Raw genomic sequence first — 17,285 nt, 5'->3', positions numbered from 1 at the left:
AACCAGCTTTTCCTAATATGCTCAGTCACGTAGTTGACGCTGACTCTAATAAAGGGGTAACAACTTTAAAACCTGATTTTGTTATTAATTTAATCATTCACATTTTAGGTGGCCTCTTCATTTGATTACTATTATCCTGCCATAATAGTTAGTCACTGCTCACTTTAGACAGTGTAGTTATTTGTTATTAACACTAAAAAATTAATATTTAAGATCCCCAAGTATTTTTACCAATACAGTTTATCCATTGACATACTATCCTTTTAAAATAATATTTATTCTTAGGAAGTTTAAGGGGCTGATAGTGTTAGAAACTGAAGTCTTCTTTTTATATTCACACAGTAGGTACAGGTGGGCCACTCCAGTGTGAGCTTCTCCATCAAATGGCCACTACAGTCACCTAGAGGATCTTCCCTCTTCTTAGGTCTATGGCAGCTCAGGTTTGGTCCTCTTCTGAGTAAAGATGACTGCCCAAATCTATGGTTGTTTTTTGACAAAGAACTTTAATCTGTTGAGGGCTGAGTTGAGACCACCAAACTCATTTCACTAAGGATCTCAAGCTTCATTGAAACGTTGGTGGTAGATGTGAGAGGCAAGAGATTTATCCATTAAGCCACCTGTAATAACTCTCCCAGTTGTTTTCAGCATGTCTGTTGAATTTATTCAAGATTTCTTTTCTTGAACTGTTTTTACTCACTGTATTTTAAACAGGGGACAGGGAAGATTATGCCAGCATCCACATTTGACATGGATAAGTTAAAATCTACACTGAAACAATTTGTAAGAGATTGGAGTGAAACTGGGAAAGCTGAAAGAGATGCCTGCTACCAGCCAATCATTAAAGAAATTGTAAAAAATTTTCCAAAGGACAGATGGTAAATAATGCTTTTGTTTTTAGCCAATTTTGTTGAGATTAGTGTGGTGACATGTAGTTGTGGAGTGTTTGTCAGTAATACTTAAACAGTATAGAGGCACATTCTGAGCACCTTCTGCAGTGTTTTGTTTTTTTTTAACAGAAATTATGCTGCTTCATCTTGAAATGAATTAGTTGGATTTTTGCATTGTTGATGCAGTAGTTTTTCAAAACACCCTACTTTATAGTGGAAAATTTAAAAGAATACTTTTGAAATGTTTCAAATAGGCAAGTGAAGGGAAAGTATGACAAAACCATATTGCTTTTTGGTTGGAATTTATATTGGAATGATAATTATTAATATAGTATTGATCTGAGATTGCTATTTAATGAGTAATATTTCAGATGGCCTCTCTTGAGTCATAAGAATTTAATATTTTTAGTGATTACATTTGCTATCAAAAGCTTTGAATATTTAAATTCAAGTTGGAAAAGGAGTATCTCCAACCTTAATGAAAATGAAACTTGTGGTATACACAGTTGGTAGCCATTGCACTAATGGCTTCTATTCTTGAAGTTGGTGTTCAGGTTGGCTATTTAGAACCCAGAATGCATTTTCTCATCCTAACAATGTTACTAGAAATAGTGTGGCCTAGTGGATAACAAGCCAACCTGGGAAGCAGGAGGAGTCTCTCCCCTAGACATGAAGTTTCAGAGCAAGTGCTGCAGTGTGTACTTGTGAAGGAAATACCCTTGCCAGTAGTGTACCAGTCACAGGTCTGAACAGAAATTACATGTTATAAGTAAATGATAGGTTCTTACATCAGTCTGTGGAAGCTTATTTTACCCAGAAGCAAAAGGTATTGTTATTATAAGATCCTTTCCATTACATTAATCCTTTGTGGTTGGCCTTAGAACCTAATGTATGGGAAAATACATTCAGAACTTGGGGAAAAGCAGTATGATGCAATGGAAACCACAAAATTGGAGTGGACTGTATTCTGGTCCTGGGCCACACTGCTGTGTGAACTTGAGCAAATCATTTGTGCCATGTTTTCCTCATGTCTGAAATGAAGGGGTTGGACTATCTGACCTTCAAGGCCCTTTCCAATTAAATCTTATGTGCAGGGAATGTGAATGCTCTCTTTTTGATCTGTATCTGGCTCATAACAAGAATGGGTACATGAAGATTGAGCAACATAGCTCCCTCTGAGGAACCAGTTCTTCAGAACTACATGGGCTATCAGTTTGTCCAGATGGCATATTCCTAACAAATTGATCTGAGTAGAATTTCATTTTATAGTTACTTTTATTCTGTGTATTGAGGCATATCTGTTTTACTAGCATTGTCCAACCATAGAAGTAGGACCTGGACCTGTTTTGGTATAGAGAAACCTAGAATGAAGAAACTCCCTTTATCAATGACAATTAACACCTCCTCTGCAATTTATAGACTTAGAGAGGTGCCTGAAGCTTTGAGAGATTAAGTGACTTGCCCAGGAACTGGACTGCCCAAGATATTGGAGGCAGGCCTCATATGCTAATTATCAGGCTTTTGTTACTTGATGATAGATCTATCCATTATTCCTTCTCTGACTGACCTTAATTAGGAGATAATAATTCTAGCTTGTACTCTTTTAGGGATTTCAGGAGACGCCTGGTTTGACAGTGGAGTACATGTGATACGTATAGAATTTCTTTTGGGGGTGCCTATCTCTCTGTACTCTTGGGATGTAATTATGGAGCTTATCCCATGTAAGGGCTTAGACCAGTTCTTGGGAACCCAGATCTCTGGCTTAAAATGCTCACCACTGGCTTAAAATCAATACCCATACCTCCCAGTTCTACCTCATTCTTTAAAAAAAAAAAAAACATTACTTTGTCCTGGAATTCTTTCAGGCTGTAGCTGTGTATTTTATTGCTAAAATCCTAGAAGGAATCCATACTCATTGCCTCAGTTCCTTGCAGTCTGACCTCTGAACCCACTGCTTGACCTATACTACTCTCTTTAAAGGTTACCAGCAGTTTCCTGTCTGCTCAATCTGATGACCTCTTCTCATCCTTAAAATTCCATAGCTTTTTATATTAGTAATTGTATTGTTGATTATTGGATATGCTCTTCTCCCTTGTATTGTGTGATATTCTTTCTCCTGTCTCTCTACCTTCTGATCTTCTGATTAGAATCTCTACTACCTTTTGATGCCTCAGTTTTTCTTACTGAATCATCATTTGTTTCTTGTCCTCTTAGCATGAGTATTCCCTTGGACTCTGTCCTAGGTCCTTTCTAAATACATTGTCTAGGAGATTTTTAACAGTTTGTGGGTTCAAGTATCTTTATGCAGATGACTCCCAAATCTATTAAGAAGATCAAAATTAAACAGTATAACAGATTTTAAGCTATGTGGATTGTTATAATTGAGTCTGCATCTGCCTAAAGTCGCTTTTCTGTGTTCTTGAGTTGAGCTCAGGAATTCGTATTTCCCTCTGAGTTAGTTTAAAGTTATCTTTGAGCCCCACAAGTTAAAACTTATTACCATCCCTAAAAGACATATTGTCTGTCCTTACTTGTCCTTATGCAATTAGGGGAGTTTTTATCTTTTCCAAGGAGATAGCAAATCTGGTAGTTTTTGTCCCCTAGCAAAGATTATAAGATGCGGATGGGTCCCATAAAGCAATTAACATTCCTCAATTGTCATAAAGGGAGTGGTTACTAGCCCACTTTCCTTGATACAACCATTCATGTTTTCCCCATTTCCATGATGCTGTCAACCTGTAACCAATCACATTGTCTTCCCCACCTACTCAGTTCTGAATTTCTCAAAACTACAAAGACTGGTGAGTCCTACCTTACTGAGAGGCCGTAGACCCAATTTATTGGTTACTGCTCAGACTATTATGTCTCAGTTTGCCTTAATTTTTGAATTTTAACTATATGATCTAGTGCTAATTTCTCACTAAAAGTAGTAATACTTCATCAGATGTTTGCTGATATATCTATTTGTTTATGTTACATAGGCATTTCAAATTTAGTGTGTTATTTTCTTCTTGTAACACCATTCCTCCAAACTTACTATTTCTGTTGAGGACACTGTTATCCTCCCAGTCTTCCTTGACTCTTCCCACTCCTTTAGCCTATGTTGCCAATAAGTTGTCAAATCTTGTCAGTTCTACATATGAAACATTTCTCACATCTTTCCTTTTTTCTCCACTCATGCTGCCATCACCCTTGTTGAGACTCTTTATCACCTCTTCCCGGGACTACTTTTACCTTGATTGAGCTCCTTGTTTCCAGTCCCTTCCCCCTAATCCATCCTTCACACATCTAACCACCTAAATAATGTTCTTAAGGCATAGAAGTGATCACGTCTCTAAAAAACTATTAGTAACTAAAAGTAAGATGCAGTAAAAACTTCTCAGCCTGGCATTTAAGGCTCTTCATAATCTGATCCCATCTACCTTTCAAGCCATATGTCATACTAATCCCCTCTCTGAACTTTGTTCAAGCCAAATTTGGCTACTAACATTGCCTTCTCATCTCTGCTTTTTGAAGTCCTTGTTTTCCTTTAAGGCTTAACTACAGTTAAGCCATGAACTCCACAACCTCCATATAAGGAGGGAGCACAGCTCAGAACATCTCATTTCTTTACTTTAAGACTTCTATGACTTTTCCAACAATTTCCCTCTCTTCCCCTTTTCTCCTTCTTTTCTTCCTGCCTTCCTTCCCTCTCTCCCTCCCTAGTGCTTATGGAAGATGGTAGGTGCTTTTTGTTGTTCAGTCATTTTTCGTAAGTTATTGTTGTTTAGTTGATTAGTTGTGTCTGACTCTTCATGACCCCATTTGGGATTTTCTTGACAAAGATACTGAAATGGTTTGCCTTTTCCTTCTCCAGATAATTTTACAGATGAGGAACTGAGGCAAACAGGGCTAAGTGACTTGTCCAGGATCACACAACTAGTAAGTGTCTGAGGCCAGATTTGAATTCATGATGATAATAAAGGACTGGAGCAGAAACTATTATGCTTCAACTGAAATAAAAAGACAGCCCTTTATTTTTAACTCTATGTGTATCTTTCTGTTTCAAGTGTGTTTCTTGTAAAACTACATGTTGTTGGATTCTGATTTCTAATCCATTCACCTATCCTGTCTCATGTCATGAGTGAGTTCATCTTGTTCATATTCACAGTTATGATTGCTAATTGTGTATTTCCCTCCATCCTTTGTTGCTTAGACTTTTCCTTCTCTTTCTTTTCCACCTGTCTTTAAGAGTTTGTTTTGCCTCTGACTAAATCCTCCCTCTTATTCCTCTACCCTTTCCCTTAACCCTTTTCCATCTTGTTTCCCTGTAGGATGAAATGTATTTCTGTACATGTGTATTATTCTCTTTTTTGACCAGTTCAGACAGGAGTGAGGTTCAAGTGTCGATGCCTGCCGCACATACAGTGAAGATTGTATGGTCTTCCTCCCTGCATTTTTCTGTAAAATAATTTTTCCCATTCTTGTTTCTCTTCATGCCTTTTCCAATGCATCCCTCTTCCCTACCTTTTCCACTCTTCTTTTGCTGTCATCCAAACATAATAGAATCATTCCCAGGCCCTTTGTCCAGTTAGTCTCGCTCTAAGACTTCTGATGCTGATGGAGTTCTGTAGAGCTAAATAGATCATCTCCCCATATAAGAATGTAGACATTTTAACTTTGTTTAGTCTTTTATGGTTGCACACCCATATTTACTTTTTGTGTTTCTCTTGTATTGTTGTATCGTGTGACAGATTTTTAACTTAGGTCTTGTCTTTTCGTCCGGAATGCTTAGAAGTCCTCCATTTCATGAAAGGTCCATTTTTTCCTCCTGTAGGTTTATATTTAGTTTTACTGTGTAAGTTATTCTTGCTTACAAGCCTCGATCTCTGGCCTTCTGGAATATTGTACTCTAAACTCTCAACTCCTTTGTAGTGGTGGCTGCTAAATTGTATGTAATGCTCATTGTGGCTCCTCATTACTTAAATTCTTTATTTCTGACTGCTTGCAGTATTTTTTCTTCAACCTCTGACATGGATTTTGGCTATAATATTCCTGGAAGTTTTCATTTTGGGATTTCTTTCAAGAAGGGACCAGTGAATTCTTTCTATTTCTACTTTGCTCTCTGTTCTAAAAGATCTAGATAGTTTTCTTTTACAATTTGTAGAAAATTTGATGCTAGGCTTTTTTTTTTTTTTTGGTAATTATTTTCTTTTTTTTTTTTTTGTGAGGCAATTGGGGGTTAAGTGACTTGCTCAGAGTCACACAGCTAGTAAGTGTTATGTGTCTGAGGCTGAAATTGAACTTAGGTCCTCCTGAGTCCAGGGCTGGTGCTGTATCCACTGCGCCACCTAGCTGCCCCCCTTGGTAATTATTTTCAAGTAGTCCAATGGATATTAAATTATGTCTCCTAAATCTTTTTTTCTAGGTCAGTTTTTGCTATGATATGCCTCACATTTTTTTTGCAGCCTTTGGACTTTGTGGTAATATTTCTTTATGTCTTAATTCTTAGCTTCTTTTTTGGTCAATTTAATTTTTACGAAGTTATTTTCTTGAGTAAGGTTTTTTTTTACCTCTTGTTCCAAGCTGTTAATTCCCTTTTCCGGGTGGAGCCAAGATGGCGGAGGGAAAGCAGTGACTGTCTTGAGCTGTCTCCCAAAGCCCTCCAAATACCTAAAAAAATGGCTCTAAACAAATTCTAAAGCAGCAGAACCCACAAAAAGACAGGGTGAAACAAATTTCCAGCCAAAGACAGCCTGGATGGTTGATCAGAAAGGTATGTCACTACGGGCAGGGAGAGGAGCGCAGTTCGGCGTGGGCACGCGGGCTGCAGTGACCCTGCAGCAGGTCCCAGAGGACTGACTCGCGGGCAGCTGTGGCAGTTTCCAGACTTCTCAACCCCTGAATGCCAAAGACAACTTAGAAGGTCAGTGGGAAAAGTCTGTGACTGCAGTGAGAGAGGAGCTAGATCTCAGTTGCAAGTCTCGAGCGCAGCCCGGGGCCGTGACTTTTTCCTGAGCTTCTGGCCCACAGACTGAGGGGGAATCAAGTGGCTGATCAGAGGGGGATTGCAGGGCTCTCTTTGCCAGTACTGAGGCAGGAATCTCTTGCTTTACCAGTGCTTGGATCTGGGTCACAATTCTGAGGGGCGGTCCTGGGGCGAGGAGGAATGCTGGTGTGGAGAGAAAACACCTCGCCCCTTATCATACCACCTTGGAAGAACTGAAAATTTACAGGTCCCTAGAAGTATCTCTGAAAACAGCTATACAAACCGCTGAAGCTTGGGACAGTACATTCTTCACATTGGAAGGAGACTTTTACCTTAACAAAGAGTTTGAAACTCAAGTAATTGTCCAGGATCATGAGTAAACAGCACAAAAAGAGTCAGACTATATTATCTTACTTTGGTGACAAAGAAGATCAAAAGATACAACCAGAAGAAAACAACAAAGCCAAAGCTCCTACATCCAAAGCCTCCAAGAAAAATATGAATCAGTCCCAGGCCTTGAAAGAGCTTAAAAGGGAGTTTGAGAAGCAAGTAAGAGAAGTAGAGGAAAAACTGAGAGTGATGCAAGAAAATCATGAAAAACAAGTCAACAAATTGCTAAAGGAGACCCAAAAAAATACTGAAGAAAATAACACCTTAAAAAATAGCCTAACCCAAATGGCAAAAGAGGTCCAAAAAGCCAATGAGGAGAAGAATGTCCTAAAAAGCAAAATTGGCCAAATGGAAAAGGAAGTCCAAAAGCTTACTGAAGAAAATACTTCCTTAAAAATTAGAATAGAGCAATTGGAAGCTATTGACTGTATGAGAAATCAAGACACTGTAAAGCAAATCCAAAAGAATGAAAAATTAAAAAACAATGTGAAATATCTCATTAGAAAAACAACTGACCTGGAAAATAGATCCAGGAGAGAGAATGTAAAAGTTATTGGACTATCTGAAAGCCATGATCAAAAAAAGAGCCTAGACATCATCTTTCAAGAAGTTATCCAGGAAAACTGTCCTGATATTTTAGAACCAGAGGGCAAAATAGAAATGGAAAGAATCCACCGATCTCCTCCTGAAAGAGATCCCCAAAGGAAAACTCCTAGGAATATTGTAGCCACATTCCAGAGTTCCCAGGTCAAGGAGAAAATATTACAAGCAGCCAGAAAGAAATAATTCAAGTATTGTGGAAACACAATCAGGATAACACAAGATTTAGCTGCTTCTACATTAAGGGACCGCAGGGCATGGAATATAATATTCCGGAGAGCAAAGGAGATAGGATTACAACTAAGAATCACCTACCCAGCAAAACTGAGTGTAATCCTGCAGGGGAAAAAATGGTCCATCAGTGAAATAGAGGACTTTCAAGCATTCTTGATGAAAAGACCAGAGTTGAATAGAAAATTTGATTTTCAAATACAAGACTCGAGTAGAACATGAAGAGGTAAACAAGAAAGAGAAAATCATAAGAGACTTATTAAGGTTGAACTGTTTACATTCCTGCATGGAAAGATGATATTTGTAACTCATGAGACCTTTGTCAGTATTAGGGTAGTTGGAGGGGAAAAAATTATATGTATGTATATATAGATGTAGATAGATAGATAGATAGAGGGCACAGGGTGAGTTGAAAATGAAGGGATCATATCTGGAGAGTAAAATTAAGGGGTGAGAGAGGAATATACTAGGAGAAGGAGAAAGGGAGAGGTAGAATGGGGTAAATTATCCCACAAAAATAACACAAAACAAAACAGAAAAGAAAAGGTTCTTACAGTGGAGGGGAGACGGGGGAAGGTGAGAGGGAATGAGTGAATCTTATTCTCATAGGATTTGACTTAAGGAGGGAATAACATGCGTCAATTGGGTATGGAAATCTGTCTTACCCTACAGGAAAATAGGGGGGGAAGGGGACAAGAGAGTAGGGGAATGATAGAGAGGAGGGCAGATTGGAAAAGGGAGTAATCAGAAGCAAATACTTCTGAGGAGGGACAGGGTCAAAAGAAAGAATAGAATGAATGGATGGACAGGATAGGATTAAGGGAAATAAGAGTTAGTTTTTCACAGCATATCTACTATGGAAGTGTTTTGCGTAACTGCACATGTATAACCTATATTTAGTTGCTTGCCTTATCAATGAGGGTGGGTGGAGAGGGAGGAAGGGAGAAAATTTGGAACCCAGAGCACATGTTTAAAAAAAATGTTTTCACATGCAGCTGGGAAATAAGAAATATAGGAAATGGGGTACAGAAATCCATCCTGCCCTACAGGAAAATTGAAGGGGAAGGGGATAAGAGAAGGGGGTGAGAGATAGAAGGGAAGGCAAACTAGGGGAAGGGGTATTTAGAATGCATGTCATCTTGAGGTGGAGGGAGGGGTGAGATGGGGTGAAAATTTGGAACTCAAAATCTTGTGGAAGTAAATGTTGAAAACAAAAAAATAAATAAAAATTACCATTAAAAAAAATTCCCTTTTCCAGTCTTTCTTCCAGAGTTCTCATTCCATCTTCCCTCCCATTTTTTTCTATTACTCTCATTTTTTTAAATAAATTTTTAACTTTTTTAAAAATATGCTTTAACTTTTTCAGGAATTCTAGTTAGATGTGTCGAAGCTGTTTTTTTCTTTGAGGTTTTGCATGTAGGTATTTTGGAGTCATTATCTTCTTCTAGACTTGTGTCTTGAGTTTTCTCTGTCACTAGTATATAGCTCTTTACAGTTTGATTTTTTTTTTTTTTAAGCTCATTCTTCTGGTGTGCATCTTGACTTTGGACTTTATAATACAACTGGACTCTGTATACTTCTGTGGGGAATGTCTGTCCTGAGCATCTGTACTCTTACATCCTTCTACTTTCACAGCTTAGTCCCAGAGTGTTGTGATCTGGGGCAAAGTCTGCTCACTGAATCTCCTGATCTGAACTCTGTACATTCCTCACCCAGGTTTGTCCCTAGTGAGGAGTTTCAGTAGACTAATGCTGGACTCAGCCACTATTATTAGCCCACTTAGAGACTCTGTAGGTTCAGAACAAATGAACTATAGGCTTCCTTTTGGTTTGGACTCCTGGTTATTCCACTATGGATCTGAACCCTAAGTTAATGACTAGAAATGAGATCTGCTCTCCCCTTGAGATCAGAGTCACACATTTACTGTTTGCTTCTAAACTTATTTCTTGCTAATTTGGGGCCTACTAGTGACTGCTCTTCTCTGCCACCTTTAGATGTGAACTCAGAACTGGGTAGTGTTTGATAGAACTGCCAGTTGGCACCCATTCCTACATTCTGTGCTAGTTCAAGGATCTCCTGGGATCTCTTCTTAATTTGATGCATAATGTTGCCTTTCAGTCCCTGGGCTCTGTAATGCTGCCTAGACTTTGTCCCCAGTGTCCACAGACCTCTCTGTCTCCTTAAGCCACTCTGGGCTGGAAAAATGACTCACGATGACTAGTTCTTAGATTTTCTGAACAAAATTGTATCTGATAAATTTGTCAGAGTTTTGGTGCGGGAGATAGGCTGTACTTCTTCCTGCTACTTTGCTGTATTGTTTTCATCTCCCTTGACCTCTTTGCAGCATTTGACACTGTTGATCTCCTCTTGTGCATACTCTATCCTCTCTGGGTTTTAGTAACTCTTCTCTCAGTCCATGTGTGACACTTCTCAGGTTCTTATGCCAAATCTTCATCCATATCACTCTCACTAAGTGTGAGTGTCCCCCCAGGGCTTTGTCTTAAATTTTTATTTTTTTGTTTTTAGGCAGTTGGGGTTAAGTGACTTGCCCAGGGTCACACAACTAGTACGTATCAAGTGTTTGGTCTGAGGCCGGATTTGAATTCAGGTCCTCCTGACTTCAGGGCCCGTGCTCTATCCACTGTGCTACCTAGCTGCCCCCAGGCCTTGGTCTTGAGCCTTCTTGTTTTTCTCTACACAATTTCATTTGGTGTTCACTTCAGCTCCCGTGGGTTTAGTTTTCCTGTCTATGTTGATGATTCCAAGATCTGTATACCTAGCCCTAGACTCTCTCCTGAACACTAATCCCATATTACCAATTGCCTATTAAACATTTCAAACTTGATGTCCCTCAGGCATTTCAAATTCAGTATATCCAAAACCGAACTCATTATTTTCTCTCCCAAACCCTCCTCTTTTCCCAACTTCCCTATTACTATCAAGGGAGGGCATCCCATGCTTCCAGTCACGCAGGTTCTCAACTTTGTTATTATCCTCTACTACTTTATCTCATTTACCTCATATCTCCAGTCAGTTGACAGAGCTTTTCATTTCTGCTTCCACAGCATTTTTCCCATATTCTGTCTGTATTCACACAGCCATCACACTAGTTCAGGGTCTCATCACCTCTTACCTGGATTATTACAGTTGCTCCTCCCTGCCACAGGTATCCCTACACTCCAATCCATCCACAGCACTGCTGCCGGTGATTTTCATAAAGCACAGATCTGACCAGCTCACACATCCTCCCTCCTCAGCAAACTCCAGTGGCTCCCTCTTACCTTTAGAATCAAATATAAAGTCCTTTGTTTGTCACTTCAAGTTCTTCTCAACATGGCCACGTCCTGCCTTTTTAGTCTTCCTGCACATTCCTCCCTTCCACACATTTCTATACAGGCCTACTTGCTGTTCCTCACACACAATGGTTGGTTTCCTGTTTCCATGTCTTTACACTGTCTTCCATTCCTACAGTGCCTCTCCCTTCTCATCTTAGCCTCATAGAACTTCTGGCTTCCTTCAAGGCTCTTTTCAAGCATCATTTAATTCAGGAAGTTTTTCCTGGCCTATGCCTTTTCCTGCTGGTGCCTTCTCTACCAAGATTATCTTCCATATACTCTGTATGTGTCTTTTACGAATTGATTTCTATACATGTTGTTAACATTAGAATGTAAGCTCCTTGAGGGCAAGAACTGTATTTACTTTTTCTTTGTATCCCTCATGCTTAGCACAGGCCTGGCACATAGGAAGCAATTAATGAAGCTTGTTGATTGATTATTGATTATTGATGAAGTAGTGATTACTAATAACTAGGGAAAGGCTTTCTATAGGAGATGGCACTTATATTGAAGCTAAAGATTTTAAGGGGGACAGGGACTGGACTTGTGGTCCAGGTACCTCCTATGGAACTTAAACATTTAGAGAATTACCTAGAGCACTCTGGGGTTGCCAGTGACATCAGACTCTTAAAGAAACTGGGGCCACTAAATTCCACATAAGGATCCCTGAGGACTAACATATCTGTGTTCTATTGTATCTTTTTTTGTTAGATATTTTCCAAAACCAGATTGAATGACATAGTGCCTAGTGAGAGAGGTAAAAAAGGTAGTATATTCCAGGCCGGGGCAAGAAGGGCAGCAGAAACCACTTTTGTAAAGGTACGAAGTGGGACGATGGAATGACAAGTTCAGGAACTAGAAATCTAGAAGCAGTTAAACTAGTGAGACAACATCAGAGCAGAAATGACCCTCGGACATTATCTAGTCTAAGAGTCTCAAACCCAAGTAGAACTGGATTCTTGTGGGTCACTTACTGACTCAGAAAACCACAAATTAACATTATGTTGTATTGCATTTTTATTTACTTTGTTAAACAATTCCCAGTTACACATTTTAATTTAGTTCAAGTCATACTAAATTTGGAATGTGGTGAGTTTGACATTTCTGATCTTCCCCAAACCCTTCATTTTACAGATGAGGAAATTGAAATGCCAAGAGATTAAATAAGTTGCTTCAAGCTTCATCACTACCACATGATTGAAGCAGGATTCAAATCCAAGTTTTCTAAGTCTAAGATCATTCTTTTCACTGTGCCTCATTTCCTTGAAAGAAAGTCAACCAATAGGTATTTATTTAGCAACTGTTAAACTGGCCAACACAGGGAAAGTCACATAGAGGGATACAAGAAAAGTATAAATCTTGTCATTAGTAAATGTGTCTTGGATCTATCCGAAATTCATTCATCTGTCCTAAGTAAGTTACCAGATTTCAATATCATTACCAAGAACTGTGAATGCTTCCTGTTTTTAGGGCTCTGTTATAGGTGCTATGGAAGATCTCTGGAAGCTTCAGGGAGCTTCCATCTTAAGTAATGATTGACCATAGGTTAACCTTTACCTGCTTAGGCCCATTTGCTTGTCTGTAAAGTGAAGGGATTGGAACAGATAAACAATATCTACTTGAAAGAAGTTTACATTTCCCTGGGAAAGGAGAAAAAGAGACAACAAGTAAATATATAAGCATATAAATAATAATTTGGGAAGGTAGACACTAACTGAAAATCACTCAGGCCCTTTCTAGATCTAATATGCTATAAAATATTTCGGGATTATAATAGAATAGATAGAATATTCTTTGAGATGAGAGACATCTTTGGAGCCAGGAAGACTTGGGTTCTAGTCCTGCATGCTAGCTTTGTGACCATAGTCAAGTCACTTATCCTTTCAGTGCCCCAGTGAAGGCTATGATGATAATAGTAGCTAGCATTTTTATAGTACTTTAAAGTTTGTAGATACATAGATCAAAAGCAAGTGTTCTTAACCTGGGATCTTTATATCCCCAAAAGGTTTGTGAATAGGTTTCAAGGAATCCGTGAATCTGCATTTGTTTTTTGTTTTTGTTATATATATTTTGATATAATTGGTTTCCTTTGTAATCCTATGTTTTTTCTATTATACACTTAAAATATTAGTTTGGGTTTTTTTTGGTGTGCTAAAATTTAGAACAGTAACAAAATTGCTCTGTTTGTATCCCCTTCTGAACTTCTTGTTTTCGTTTGTATATTATTCTGCTTGCTATTTTGTTATTTAAGGAATTGAAATAAAAATTTTCCTTATTATTATGGACATAACCATTATCAACAAACATATGAATATTTTGGTATACAAAGGGGGTATAAGAAAGAAGATTGTATGTGAAACAATTTCTTATATAGTTTAGGTTTTTTAAGTATGATAAAATTTAATGCAGTAACAAAATTTCTTTGTGTTCCCTTCAAAGCTTTTCGTTTTCACTTATATATTATTAGTAGTTCATTGGTGCTCTTATTTATTTATCTATCTATCTGTTTATTTATTTGCAGTTCTGTCTTTACTTACTGAGGAAGCTAGGTGGTGCAGTATTTAGATTGCCAGGCCTTTAATTCTAGAAGATTCGTCTTCCTGAATTCAAATCCTTCCTCAGTTGCTTACTGGCTCTGTGGCCCTGGGCAAGTCGCTTAACCCTGTTTGCCTCAGTTTCCTCATCTGCAAAATGACCTGGAGAAGTAAATGGCAAACCACTCCAGTATCTTTGCCAACAAAACCCCAAATGGGGTCACAAAGAATTGGACAGTACTGAGCAACAACATTACCCACCAACTTATCTTATCATCCTTTTAACAAGTAAATACATGAACCTTGTCTAAAAATTCACCTCTAACAAGAAGTGGGTGGCATGCTCCAAAGACAGGATTATTCACTGCATTTTGATGAGGTCTTTAATGTTGAAAAATTTTTTTCCCCTACACTATTGTGATCATCACATAAATTATTCTCCCAGTCACACTCATTTCAGTGTATTTGTCATTTTATATAAGTCTTCTTAGATTTCTCTGAATCTATCATACTTGTCCATCATTATAATACTTAAGAGCAGTTGGGTGGCAGAGTGGGTAGACTGCCAGGCCTAGAGTCCTGGAGGACCCGAGTTAAAATCTGGCCTCAGACACTTCCTAGCTGTGTGACCCTGGACAAGTCAGTTAACTCCATTTGCCTCAGTTTCCTCATCTGTAAAATCAGCTGGAGAAGGAAATGGCAAACTACTCCAGTATCTTTGCCAAGAAAACCCCAAATGGGGTCATGAAGAGTCAGAAACAATTAACTGACTGAACAATAATGCTTATAAAAAGATGATAAAGTTATTGAGGGCTTTCTTTGTCAATATGACTGTGGACATAGTCTTATTTGGTTAATATTCATTCAGTTTGTCTCAAAGGATAGTGGTGTTTCTCTCATAGTTGTTGCCCTCTATTATTTGTCAACCCTTTAAAACAAACATAATAAACAAAAGCTTTGCCTTTGGATCCCACATGGTTGACTATTGTCATTTCTACTTCACTCTTATGTTTATATTTTTATTCAGATAAGTTTTATTGATGCCTTTTGTTTTTAATCATAATGTTTTCTGAATATATACTACCTCTTCCTCATAACAGTTAAATAAAACCAGCCTGCAGAGTGACCCGTCTGATAGTGTATGGCTGAAGCGCATTTCTCTGCTTTTCTTCTCTGAGTCTGTGATTCTTAGTGTTTGGATCCATTTGTCTGCTATACAAATAATTCTGCAAGTGTGCACTTTTGAATAAGAGATCTGAAGCAAAACTCTTCTAACTTGTTCTTCTTTGACATCTTCAGATTTTTTAATAAGTTGCAATGCTATATAGGTTCATTCTCCTATTGAACATTTGGATCATGGAAAGCATTTTTTTTTTTAATGTAATTAACATAAAAATAGACTCAAAGCTTTAACTGGTATGAGGAAAAGGTAGTGGATTTCTCTCCTGTAGTAATGTAGTGTTCATTTTCCCTATGATCACTTAGATATATAGTAGATGTTTAAATACTACCCAGCTAACTGAGTATAAATCTTGCATAGACTTAATCTTTTTTTATTGCAGAAGGAGTATTCTTATTTCTACAGAAATGAACAGTAAGTAGCTAAAGTAATCATCTGTGACCCTTGGGGAATTTAGAGATATAAAATTTAGTTGCTCAAGGAGAGGAAAGACCTTTGTTCCCTTGAAATATTTGAGATCCAACTGAATGAAGTAAGATCTAGTCCTATGATTTTATAGGAGTAAGTTTCCTCATTGAAAAAACTCTCAGGGTAGCTAAGTGGTGCGGTGGATAGAGCACTGGCCCTGGAGTCAGGAGGAACTGAGTTCAAATTCAGCCTCAGACACATAGTACTCACTAGCTGTGTGACTCTGGGCAAGTTACTTAACCCCAATTGCCTCACCAAAAAAAAAAAATTCTCTAAAACCTGTTGGCGTTTTCTTTTGATTTTAAATGAGAGGGGGGTATTATATTTAGTAAACTACAAATATGACTAAATTTCAATAACCAGAATTCAAAACATACTGTTAGTGATGTCCTCAATACCATAGTATGGGCCAGTAGAACAGATTACTCCTTTTGTAGGATGTGTGTCTACCCACCATAAAAAAACAAATTTACAACATTCCAAAATAATACAATAGATTCTATTGTCTCCTTCTTCATCTGAAGGCCTTTGGGGTCACAGCATTAAGGGTAAATAGTTTATTTCAGTTTTCTTTTGCTTTTTTTTTTTTTAAACAAGGATCCAGATGTAATATTGAGTGTTTCCCGTAAGAGAAGCATGGAATTCTTAGAGCAATCACCCTGGTTCCTCGACGTTCTGATCATCCAAGTTAAAAACAGAACTAAAAATTCTGATCTGCTTCCCTTCCTTATTTTAGTTTTTTTTTTTTTTTTTTAATGAGGCGAATGGGGTTAAGTGACTTGCACAGAGTCACACAGCTAGTGAGGTTTTTTTAATGTGTCTGAAGCCAGATTTGAACTCAGGTCCTCCTGACTCCAGAGCTGGTGCTCTATCCACTGCTCCATCTAGCTGCTCCCCCATCCTAATTTTATAATGACCTTTTCCCCAGATCTGTCCAGTGCTGTAATTACTCAAAGATAAAGACCCAAATGCAACCTAAGTCTCCTTGATTTCTCACAAGGCCCAAGACACCATTAACTTTCTTGATAATTAGATCAGTATTTAGTTCATGTAGAACAAAATTCAGGTCTCTTTTTCACATGAACTGCTACTAAAATAAATCTCTTCATTTCCTCTTTATCCCGCATATAAGTTAATGACCAAGAAACTCATTCCCACCAGTGGTATTTAAGCCCTTCCACTTTGGGGCTCCTGATCACACCAAAAGAACTGGACATCAATGGTTCAGAGTGAGTTGACCTTCTGAGGTTAGGAGGGAATTGAATATACCTAACCCTTCCACTTGCTATCATTCTAATATTAGGAAAGGGGCCCAGTGAAGCTAGCAGCTGGGCCAGTATGGAGGAGATGAGAAGTCAATACCTCAGCGTTCTTCTGCCAAGTAGTAGAGAGTAAGATAGGGTGCCTGCTTTTATATCCCATCCCTTAATGAAAAAACACCTACCACATAGTTCAATAATCCCCTTTCTTCTGTTTCAGGACTGTTACATTCCCCTGCTTTCACTCTCTACTGCCATCGTATTTTGTTTTGTATCAGAGTTCTTCTCTTCTAGAACATAATCCAATAGCTTCTCTCTGGTTCTTTGCCATTTGAAAAGTTCCTTCTTGTGTCTTCTTTCTCAGTCCTTCCTATCCCATTTTCTTGTTCAGCTTAATTTCTGGAGAGAAGTTACACAGAAGTGCTTTGAGGAG

The 17,285-nt window shown here is 38.2% G+C and overlaps 1 protein-coding gene across 2 annotated transcripts in view; it reads left to right on the top strand.

The window, feature by feature from the left end:
• CARNMT1 (carnosine N-methyltransferase 1) overlaps positions 1 to 17,285 on the top strand; it is a 44,198-nt gene that overhangs the window by 8,066 nt on the left and 18,847 nt on the right. For both annotated transcript variants that reach the window (XM_027875113.1, XM_027875114.1), the window contains one exon: positions 712 to 875. In XM_027875113.1, the coding sequence (XP_027730914.1) occupies positions 712 to 875 (164 nt within the window). The remainder of the gene's footprint in view (positions 1 to 711; positions 876 to 17,285) is intronic.

Source organism: Vombatus ursinus, unplaced genomic scaffold (assembly GCF_900497805.2).
Source record: "Vombatus ursinus unplaced genomic scaffold, bare-nosed wombat genome assembly UNPS02014807.1, whole genome shotgun sequence".
Taxonomy (NCBI): domain Eukaryota; kingdom Metazoa; phylum Chordata; class Mammalia; order Diprotodontia; family Vombatidae; genus Vombatus; species Vombatus ursinus.
The sequence above is the reverse complement of the archived record's forward strand: the minus strand, read 5'-3'. Positions and strand labels throughout refer to the sequence as shown.